General features: G+C 42.4%; 1 protein-coding gene and 1 pseudogene across 1 annotated transcript in view; one reads left to right on the top strand and one right to left on the bottom strand.

Annotated features, from left to right (window-relative positions):
• Window positions 1-1,094: 1,094 nt before the first annotated feature.
• On the top strand, window positions 1,095-2,900 carry LOC119627201 (epithelial membrane protein 2-like; annotated as a pseudogene).
• A 2,998-nt stretch (window positions 2,901-5,898) lies between these two features.
• RAB10 (RAB10, member RAS oncogene family) overlaps window positions 5,899-11,057 on the bottom strand; it is a 106,209-nt gene continuing 101,050 nt past the window's right edge. Inside the window, exon 6 of the mRNA XM_007971254.3 lies at window positions 5,899-8,368. Within this exon, the coding sequence (XP_007969445.1) occupies window positions 8,285-8,368 (84 nt within the window). The 3' untranslated portion in view covers window positions 5,899-8,284. The remainder of the gene's footprint in view (window positions 8,369-11,057) is intronic.

Here is an 11,057-nt window from a genome sequence, read left to right as displayed (position 1 = left end):
TTTTTTTCTAGACGGGGGTCTCACTTTGTCAACCAGGCTGGAGTGTGGAGTGGAGTGCACTGGTGTGATCTTGGCTTACTACAGCCTCAACCTCCAGGGCTCAACTGATCCTCCCACCTCAGTCTCCCAGGTAGCTGAGACTACAGGTGCACACCACCATGCCTGGCTAATTTTTGTTGTTTTTTGTAGAGACAGATTTTCGTCATGTTGCCCAGGCTGGTCTTGAACTCCTGAGCTCAGGCAGTCCTCCCACCTCAGCCTCCTAAAGTGCTGGGATTACAGGTGTGAGCCACTACGCCCAGCCCTTATAATACAAATTTTAAAACTTACATAAAACAAATGGGTAGATTAATGAATTGTTATAAGGCAAACCCCCTTGCAACGAATATCCATGTGAAAAGATAAGATTTTGCCATCCTAGGAACCCTCTGTATGCTCCCCCACCAGTCATAACATCCTCTTTCTCTGCTAAGAATATCCCTTCCTGGCCAGGCACAGGGGCTCATGCCTATAATCCCAGCACTTTGGGAGGCTGAGTGGGGGGCGGATTACCTGAGGTTAGGAGTTCGAGAGCAGTCTGGGCAACATGGTGAAACCCCATCTCTGCTAAAAATACAAAAATTAGGCAGGCGTGGTGGTGGGTGCCTGTAATTCCAGCTACTTGGGAGGCTAAGGCACAAGAATCACTTGAACCTGGGAGGCAGAAGTTGCAGTGAGCTGAGATCACGCCATTGCACTCCAGCCTGGGTGACAGAGCAAGACTGTGTCTCAAAATAATAATAACAATAATAATAATAATAATAATAATAATAATATTTGTATCCTGACTTCTAGGATAATCATTTTCTTAATTTACTTTAGTATATTACCCTGTTCTTTCCTGAACACACTATAGTTTAGCTTTGCCTGCTTTTCTCTCTCTACCTATTGAAATTGAATTGTTGAAGAGGCTGAAGCAATTGTCCTGTAAAATTTACAGTCTGGATTTTGTTGATTGATTTAGTTTAACATGTTCTGTCCTCATTTTTCCTATAAATTGGCAGTTGGCTCGAGACTACAGATCGAATCTTTTGATCGGGCATGGCCTCCTCATAAGCATGGTGCTCTTGGTCAGAAGGAACATAAATGTCTGTTTCGTTGGATCTTTCTGTGATGTTAGTAGCCATTGACCATTGCCTAGATCCACGGATTCATCAGAGGTTGTGGGATGATAAGATTCTATCATCTCTTCTTTCTTCTTTTTTTTTTTTTGGAATACTTCTCTACAGAGAAACTTCATCTTGTTGACTATTCAGCTACCCAGTGTACAGTTCATATAAGGAAGGCAGGATTAATTATTGATTCTTTTACTTACCACTAGAGAAGAGTTGTAGGGGAGGGGAGAGCCATTTCCCTGGCATTCTCCAGTAGTGACCAGTTAGGGGTGTGTGCATGTGTGTGTTTGGTATCATGAACTCATGGATTTACACATATCCAATGGCTTCAAACTGTCCCATCTTTAGCCAGAGTTGACTCCCAAGCCATCTTGATAACATCCCTAGATTCTGATTTTGAGATCTAATGTAATCAGGTATTTCAGGCCCATTTTACACCTTTCCTGATACAAACTTGGAATCTGCCATTTCAAGAAGCCCTGGTTTCAGAGGAGGGAGGGCGCTCAGTCCCAGCCCAGAGCTTCAAAGCAGCCCACTGGCCCCGCCTCGAGCCCCAGCCGGTGCGTCACACCCCGCTCTGAGCTTTAAACGTGACCCCTCGCCTCGCCCTGCCCTATGAAAATGTTGGTGTTTCTTGCTTTCATTGTCGCCTTCCACATCATCTCTGCGGCCTTGCTGTTCATCGCCACCATCGACAATGCCTGGTGGGTAGGAGATGAGTTTTTTGCCGATGTCTGGAGAATAGGTATCAATAGCACGAATTGTACATTAATCAATGACAGCTTTGAAGAGTACTCCACAGGCCGGGCGCGGTGGCTCACGCCTGTAATCCCAGCACTTTGGGAGGCCGAGGCGGGCGGATCATGACGTCAGGAGATCCAGACCATCCTGGCCAACATGGTGAAACCCTGTCTCTACTAAAAATACAAAAATTAGCCGGGCGTGGTGGCACGTGCGTGTAATCCCAGCTACTCAGGAGGCTTGAGGCAGGAGAATCGCTTGAACCTGGGATTCGGAGGTTGCATTGAGCCGAGACCGCGCCACAGTACTCCAGCCTGGCGACAGAGCGAGACACCGTCTCAAAAAAAGAAAAAATAAAAAAAAAAGAGTACCCTACTCCGCGGCCAGGCGCGATGGCTCATGCCTTGTAATCCCAGCACTTTGGGAGGCCGAGGCGGGCGGTTTACCTGAGGTCGGGAGTTTGAGACCAGCCTCACCAATATGGAGAAACCCCGTCTCTACTAAAAATACAAAATTAGCTGGGCGTAGGGGCACACGCCTGTAATCCCAGTTACTCGGGAGGCTGAGGCAGGAGAATCGTTTGAACCTAAGAAGCAGAGGTTGCCTGAGCCAAGATCGCGCCATTGCACTCCAGTCTGGGGCAACAAGAGTGAAACTCATCTCAAAAAAAAAAAAAAAAAAAAAAAAAAAAAAAAAAAAGGGTACTCCACTCTACAGGTGATCCAGGCCACCATGATCCTCCACCGTTCTCTGCTGCATCGCCTTCTTCATCTTCCACCTGAGCAGGGAGAGAAGTTTGTCCTAACTTTCATCATCCAGCTAATGTCGTATCTGTGCCTCATGATTGCAGCCTCCATTTATACACACGGGCGCGATAAAAACACGGAATTCTATTGCCTGACCAAAGAAGGCAGCTATGGCTACTCCTGCATCCTGCAGTGGGTGACCTTTGCCTTCACCTTCATCAGTGGCATGATGTACCTGATAACTGAGGAAGCTGAATAGAGTTCCAAGCTGGGCTGCTTTGCTTTTGCTGCAGTACAGAATCCACATTCAGATAACCATTTTGTATATAATCTTTTTTTTTTTTTTTTTTTTTTTTAGGTTTTTCTAGCAAATGAATTGTTTCCTTTAAAAGTTAAAAAAAAAAAAAAAAAAAAGCCCTAGTTTCTTAGAGTGGGACAAGGGAATTTCTTAGAGCCAACTGTAGCACTGTAATAACCTTCAGTTTCTTGTGGGTCCCTCTTGCTCACTTGCTATTGGTAGTGTGCACACCCCTTCCAGTTCCAGCCACTGCTCTCAAGCTGGCTTGCAGCCTTCAAGTACCTGCTGGCTATCTGGAGCTCCCAGACCAGTCCAGATGCCCCATTGCTTCCTTTTGCTTGCTTCTGCGTGAGATAGTGAGGGGTGATATAAAGCAAAAACAGTAGTAAATGAAGTATACTTCAAGGGTGTTACTCTTTGTTAGAAGGTGCCAAGGTTGGGTCAAATGGTCACACAACCGCTTCAGACTCTTCCTGCTGTCTCTGGCACTTGTTCATTACCCCAGGCCCTCCTGAGAACTGCGAAAAGGTGAACACAGGAGAGACAGTGGTGTTGGCCTGGTTTCAAAATCCAACTCCAGCACCAACTGATTGTGCAAACTTAAGCAAGTGACTTAATCTGAGACCATTTCTTCTTGGGTACTAATTCACCAGGACATCGAAGACCTAACCCAAAGTACCTAGAGCAGTGCCAAAAAAGCACCTAGCACGCTCACCAGAAATACCCTCCCCGCTTCACACACTACCTTTGCCTTCAACCCTGCATTTCCCTCTGCCATTTTAGCCAGGTCTTATTGACATCTCGATTAACACGACTTCCCATGTGACCTCTAGAACCCTTGTTTCTCCTATTCAAATCCATCTAAACTTGCTTTCCACGAACACACTGCTCTCACCACTCTCACGAGTTTACCATGACTCCCCAGGGCCTGTCATTGTCTAGTCTCTGTGGTCTTCTTACAATGACCTTCTTTTTTTTTTTCTTTTTTTTTTTTTTTGAGACGGAGTCTCGCTCTGTCGCCCAGGCTGGAGTGCAGTGGCCGGATCTCGGCTCACTGCAAGCTCCGCCTCCCGGGTTTACGCCATTCTCCTGCCTCAGCCTCCCGAGTAGCTGGGAGTACAGACGCCCGCCACCTCGCCCGGCTATTTTTTTGTATTTTTTAGTAGAGACGGGGTTTCACCGTGTTAGCCAGGATGGTCTTGATCTCCTGACCTCGTGATCCGCCCGTCTCGGCCTCCCAAAGCGCTGGGATTACAGGCTTGAGCCACCGCGCCCGGCCTACAATGACCTTCTTACATTTGCCCTAGCCAGTGAATCGACATTTCTAAGTACCAGTTAATGTCTCTCCTCCCTCAAAAAGCAATCCCAACTATTCCCACCAACTGAACTTGATTTATTAGTACAGCAATTAAAATCCAGATTACAATTATTTGGCTCTTGTATATGCTTAACTTGATGAATTACTTTTTTCTAAACTAGACCATCCATTTAAGGGGGAGACCATATCCTATTTCCCTACACCAATCTTGGTTTTTTTTTTTTTTTTTGAGACAGTCTTGTTTTGTCGCCCAAGCTGGAGTGCCGTGGCATGATGTTGGCTTACTGCAATGCAACCTCTGCCTTCTGGGTTCAAGCGATTCTCCTCCCTCAGCCTCCCAAATAGCTGGGATTACAGGCGTGCGCCACCACGCCCGGCTAATTTTTTGTACTTTTAGTAGAGACAGGGTTTCACCATGTTGGCCAGGCTGGTCTCAAACTCCTGACCTCAGGTGATCCACCCGCCTTGGCTTTCGAAAGCACTGGGATTATAGGCGTGAGCCACCACACCCAGCAAAGGGAGAATTGTAGGTCCAACAAAACAAGTATGTTGGGGGAAGGAAGAGAACATTAAAAACACTTCAAGTGATTCTTAAAATCACTGCATCTGAGAAAAACTCTACATATACTTTCAGCAGGAACAATCTTGTCAACAAATATTTTTATTATTGACTAATAAAGCCTTAATATAGGATCAAACATTTCTTTTCCCTACACATAAAGACAAGGCTGTTGCTAGGTATAACAAAAGCAGGAAATACTTGCTGGGATTACAGGCACCTGCCACCACGCCCAGCTTTTAGTATTTTTAGTAGAGATGGGGTTTCACCATGTTGGCCAGGCTGGTCTTGAACTCCTGACCTCAGGTGATCCACCCACCTCAGCCTCCCAAAGTCCTGGGATTACAGGCACGAACCACCGTGCCTGGCCAATACCTTTATTTTTGAGACAGAGTCTCACTGTCGCCCAGGCTGGAGTGCCCTGGTGCGATCTCAGCTCACTGCAACCTCCTCCTCCTGGGTTCATGCCTTTCTCTTGCCTCAGTCTCCCGAGTAGCTGGGACTACAGGCGCCCACCACCACGCCCAGCTAATTTTTTGTATTTTTAGTAGAGACGGGTTTCACTGTTAGCCAGGATGGTCTCAATCTCCTGACCTCGTGATCCACCTGCCTTGGCCTCCCAAAGTGCTGGGATTACAGGCGTGAGCCACCACACCCGGCCAATATTTTCTTAGTAAGAGGCCAGCTGCTGCTAAAACAAGGATTTACCCTCCAGCATGAGGAGCCCAGCTTGGTCTCCCTGAGAAATCAGGTGACCTCAGCTGTAGGGCCTCTGGCACATCCAACTAGTGTAAGCCAGGTGTGATTAGCATCGTGGCATCTCCTATTTTGGCACAAGGATGATTCCGCTTTAGGATCCCAGAGATAATTCTATTTTTTAAAGTAGTTTTTCAGCAAAGACAGTTTTTGAAATTGCCTTTCCAGTTTTCCACAGGTTGACAGTGATTTCCCATTTCTGTCAACTCGTTAATATTTAGTTTGCTAGTCCACATTTTTTTCAGAAGTAATCTTCTAATAAATGAAAACCAAACCACACAGCTGGAAATCAAGTTTTGTTTTTATATGAACAGAAGCAGACCATCTAGAAATATTTCAGTTTATTTAAATTGTTAAGTAGAATATGAAACCGAATTTGTAGCTAGTACCAGAGGATGGACTTAACTGTTTGGTGTTTAATGAGAACAGCTTCTACACAGGATCCCAAGAGACTTACAGAAAAGGGGCAAAGCCCTAATATTAAGCAAATAAAACTCATGTTTCAAACAGATTATACAAAAATTGATTTATACTTCATTTCCCTTTTTTGATATTTAGAAAGTGCAGATTTAACAAAAGGTAGCCATATCCTTTCTATGTACAATGCCGATTATAATTATGCAAAACTGTCAGTCTGTTATCCAAAAATCCCAGTGTTTAGCTCTCAAACCTTAAGTCATGGAATTGAATAAGAATTAAAGAGGGTTAAAATAAAAAAGCTAATGCCACATTCCAGATAAAGGGAAACAACAAATACATTAATCTAACAACAGTAGGTTTAACCTAAACTTTTCAAAAAGCTTAACACCATTTCATTATATTTTTAGTGGAAAATTAGGGATTATTTGGCAATGCTGCTTTTTACTAGTAGTAAACAATGATAAAGTCAAGTGTGGAAACAACCTAAGAATAACAACCAGTGAGGCATATAAAATTGTTTTTAGGGCACTATCTGAAAAATTTGTGGATTTTCATAGCAGATACGTCCCTATGTTGTTTGCTTATGTGAGCCAAGAGGTCATTAAAATGCTATTCACGACACAGAAAGACTTCTCAATGGAAGCTGCTGTCCTAAACTCAGCCTCTGCTAGAAATGAATCATGCTATTCACAATTCTTTCAACAAAGGTATCATCTTAGGATGCCAGCAGCATAGCAAACTTAACTTACCCTATCCTAATGATAAGCAATGAAGCAAAACTAGAAAAAATGCTGTGAAAAAAGGACAGCGTTAGAGACAGCTAGAGATCTTATCTTTACATGAAAAGCCTTTTGTTGTCCTTTTTCCAAACCCATGGTAACACAAGTTTTCCAAAAGGACGTGAAGACAGGACTTAAAATTAATAATATTCTAAAGTATTTCTGAATCTTAAGGTAAAGACAACTTAACACTGAAAAAGTGTTCTTCAGAGGCCAAATCTCAATACATTTGGCAAACATGTTAATAAAATTCACTCCTCCTTCCTGCTTTTTCTTTTTTAAAAAAACAACCTGTACTAGGCTACCAAGCTGCTAGAGGAGTTGCCAAAATGGAGACTACTCAAATGTAGGTTAAGAGATTTATTCTAGGAAAGTGAATAGGCTATACACCTAATTAGAAAGACAAACCACAACACCCTCCAAACACTAGTGCATGCAGTTAACTCTTCCATTTCATAAGCTCAATGGATAGACAGGAAGGGAACAAAGAGAGGAAGAAAAGCAGAACATAGAAGTAAAACAGCCAGTGAAGGCATCTGGGACACGTTTTAGGGCAGAGAGCAAATAAGGGGGAAGACACCAATTAACTGACATTGGATAGTAGGCAGTTAGAACTTATCTTTCCGTTTACCTAGCAAGTTACATCAGTGCTTTATATTAAACTTGACAAACCTACTAGTTTGTCCCTTTCACTCTTAAATATACCATGAGGTGGTGGGGGAGGGAGAAGCAAATAAAGCAGCATGCAGGGAGACGCAAGGAAAAAGTGGCCAAGGAAAAGAAATGGTGGCAGGAATAGTTTTAAATATCAAGGCCACTTAAAACAAGACTCAGCAAACCAAAGCTATCACTTCTGCATTACCCTTTGTCCTCAATTAACTACTTTGAAAATGACAGCCAAGCAAACCACAAACATTTTAATGGTTTATGTTTGGATGATATGTCTCCTGCACATGCTTCCACCAGAACAAAAAAGGAAAACCAAAGAAGTTCCTTTCCACATAAGGCACAGGACAAAATTAACCCCATTTACATATTCAAGGCGAAAATGAGTGTTTTCCTGGCTTTTGTTTCTTTTGCTATCACATGTCTATAGATTATAGGGACTCAAGCACATTATCCATGACAGAAAATTCCACTGTTGTACAAAATAAAATTGTTAATTCTAACTTTATTCTTATACAATTTGCAGAATAGATTTGAAATGATTGCTATAGGTTTTAATGTTGATAAGAACTGGACTATAATACAACTGAAATGCAGCTGAGCTGAGCAAGTACATTTAAAAATGAAGTCACAGACATGATTTTTCTATACATTTTTTTGTTTGAAGAAAATTATGATAAAGTCAGCAAGCAGTCACAGATGAAAGAACAAATAAAATAGGTGGCTTGGATAGTTAAGATGAGAAACAAAAATATCTGTTTAGAGTTAAAAATGGACAGAGTGGTTTATTTTGCAGCAAGAAGAGAAAACGGGGTGGTGGATGGCAACTGATGGAACAGGAGAATGCTCAGCAGCATTTGCTCTTCCAGCCTGTCACGCCTCCTCCACTGCTGATATCTACATTTTCACTGTTGGGCTCTTTTACAGGGGTCTGCAACAAACACACAAGGAAAATAACTCATGAAAAAACACTGCTATGGATAAAATCAAGTTTCAACAGGAATATTCTCATAAATGTCAATTTATACAACAAAATACAATTACAATCACATGAGATAGGTTCCCCTCCATGCAAAGTAAAGATCTGGAAGCTTTGTTTTGATCATTTTGCCTGCTTCCTCCAAGCTGTGAAATACTGTAGACATTTCCTGGCATCCCTTTATAAAGCTTCGGAAATCTTCTCTGCTCTAACTCTTAAATAGATTTTGTTATCTTCTAGCCCTGACCTCTGAATATGTTTAGTACTTAAAAGGCATTGGGAAGCAGGTTGTATAAAACCAATGTTAGGTATATGTAATGTCACAGAAATAAAACTGCCCTTTTCTGTTTAGTTATCTGCCTTTTTAGACTAATTTTATTACTGTAGGATAGTTTTAAAAAGGCAGTCTCAACTGATTAAGTGAAAAGGAGTGGAGGAAAATGTAGTGATCTAATTCATGTTAAAAATGGATATAGATGGCTGGGCACACTGCCTCACGCCTGTAAGCCCAGCACTTTTCGGAGGCCAAGGTGGGAGGATTCCTTGAGGCCAGGAGCTAAAACCACCTTGGGCAAGATAGTGAGACCCCCATCTGTATAAAACATTTAAAATATTAGCTGGACACAGTGGCTCAAGCCTGTAGTCCCAGCTACTTAGGAGGCTGAGGCAAGAGGATCACTTGAGCCCAGGAGTTCAAGGCTGCAGTGAGCTATGATCACTCCACTGCACTCCAGCCTGCGCAACACAGCAAGAGAGTAAGACTCCTCCCAATTCCCCTAAAAACATAGAAAAACCCCAAAGGAGATACAACAAAACACTAACAGTAGCAACCCTTAGGTAGTAAAATTATGGTTGATTTAATTTTATTCTTAGTATAATTCTGTTTTTTCCCGACATTAAATATTCTTTGAAAATCAGAAGGGCCAGGCGCTGTGGCTGAGGCCTGTAATCCCAGCACTTTGAGAGGCCAAGGCAGTTGGATCACCTGAGGTCAGGAGTTCGAGACCAGTCTGGCCAACATGCCAAAACCCTGTCTCTATAAAATTACTAAAATTAGCTGGGTGTGGTGTTGCACATCTATAATCCCAGCTACTCAGGAGGCTGAGGCAGGAGAATCGCTTGAACTCGGGAGCAGAGGTTGCAGTGAGTCAAGATCCCGCCACTGCGCTCCAGCCTGGGCAAGAGAGTGAGACTCTATCTCAAAAAACAAACAAACAAAAAAAATCAGAAGAATACAGTATTTTTAAAAGGTAGGCCCATTCTTTATATATAAAAAATATTTTTAAAGTGACACCTTACATACAGAAAAGTACATAAAGCTTAAGTATAAGCCTGATGTATTTTTAATATATACTGTCAAACTACCAGATCAGGATATAGAACATAATATTCCCAAGAAGGCTCTCTTGTGCCCCTTTCCTGCCAGTACTGCTCTCTTCAAGTTACCCAATATTCTGATTTCTATCATCTAAGATTAGTTTTTTTTCTATTCCTATCCTTCATATACATGGAACCCTAGTTGAATATATTCTACTCTGTGTGACTTCTTTCACTCAGTATCAGTCTTTGAGATTTATCGGTGCTGTTGTATAAAACAGTAGTTCATCACAACATTTTGAAAGCCATGATGTACCTGAGAACTTATTCTCTCATGGAAACAATATAAAGTTAAGGGCTTGTATAGCCCAAGGGGGAAAAAAATTAAAGTATTTCAAAAATATTTTAAAACCTCAAGTAGCCTAAGAGAAGCCTAGTGAACTCATCCTGAGGTGACACTGCTACTTGCCCTTAGAGCTCACCTACTTACTCCCACTGCCTAATGGGATTCTTCTCCGCCATGTGTGTCAAAGCAGCAAATTATGCATTAAAAAGACCTCTGTGGGGTTTCCAGTACAAGTGACTTTGCTCCTAAAAGAGATCTCTGAGAAAGATGTAAAGAAGAAAAAGGGGGCAGACCAGCACCCAGCAAGAAAAAAAAGTACAGTTGCACTGGAAATTCTGTCTGGAAACTTCCAGGTATGGGTCAGGTTAAGGACAACCAGGGAGGCTCCTACACTGATTTTCTTAGCATCTCACTCACTATCTTTTTAGAATTTAACTTAGATCCTTGAAACAGACTCAAAAAAACAAAACAAAACAAAAAAACAAAAGGGTATCTCCTGCAGAGCGAAATCTTGTACAGCCAAAATATTTAAGTTGAAGTTGAGTTTTAATTAAGTTTATTAAAAGTTTTAAGCTCGCTCCTAGCTAAGAATAAGAAAAGGGCAATAACCAAATAGAAAAATTGGGTAAAGGAATAAACAAAAAAAAAATTACAGAAAAGGAAATGTAAAAGTGATTCTTAAACATATGTTTTTAGGTCAGGTGAGGTGGCTCACGCCTGTAATCCCAGCACTGTGGGAGGCCAAGTTGGGCAGATCACCCGAGGTCATGAGTTCGAGACCAGCCTGGCCAACATAGTGAAACCCTGTCTCTACTAAAAACACAAACATTCGTTTGTGTGGTGGCAGTCGCCTGTAATCCCAGCTACTTGGGAGGTTGAGACAGGAGACTCTCTTGAACCTGGAAGGCAGAGGCTGCAGTGAGCAGAGATCATGCCATTGCACTCCAACCTGGGCAAGAAGGGCAAAATTCTGTCTCA

This window comes from Chlorocebus sabaeus, chromosome 14 (genome assembly GCF_047675955.1).
Source record: "Chlorocebus sabaeus isolate Y175 chromosome 14, mChlSab1.0.hap1, whole genome shotgun sequence".
Lineage (NCBI taxonomy): Eukaryota > Metazoa > Chordata > Mammalia > Primates > Cercopithecidae > Chlorocebus > Chlorocebus sabaeus.
This window is presented reverse-complemented; position numbering and strand designations above follow the sequence as displayed.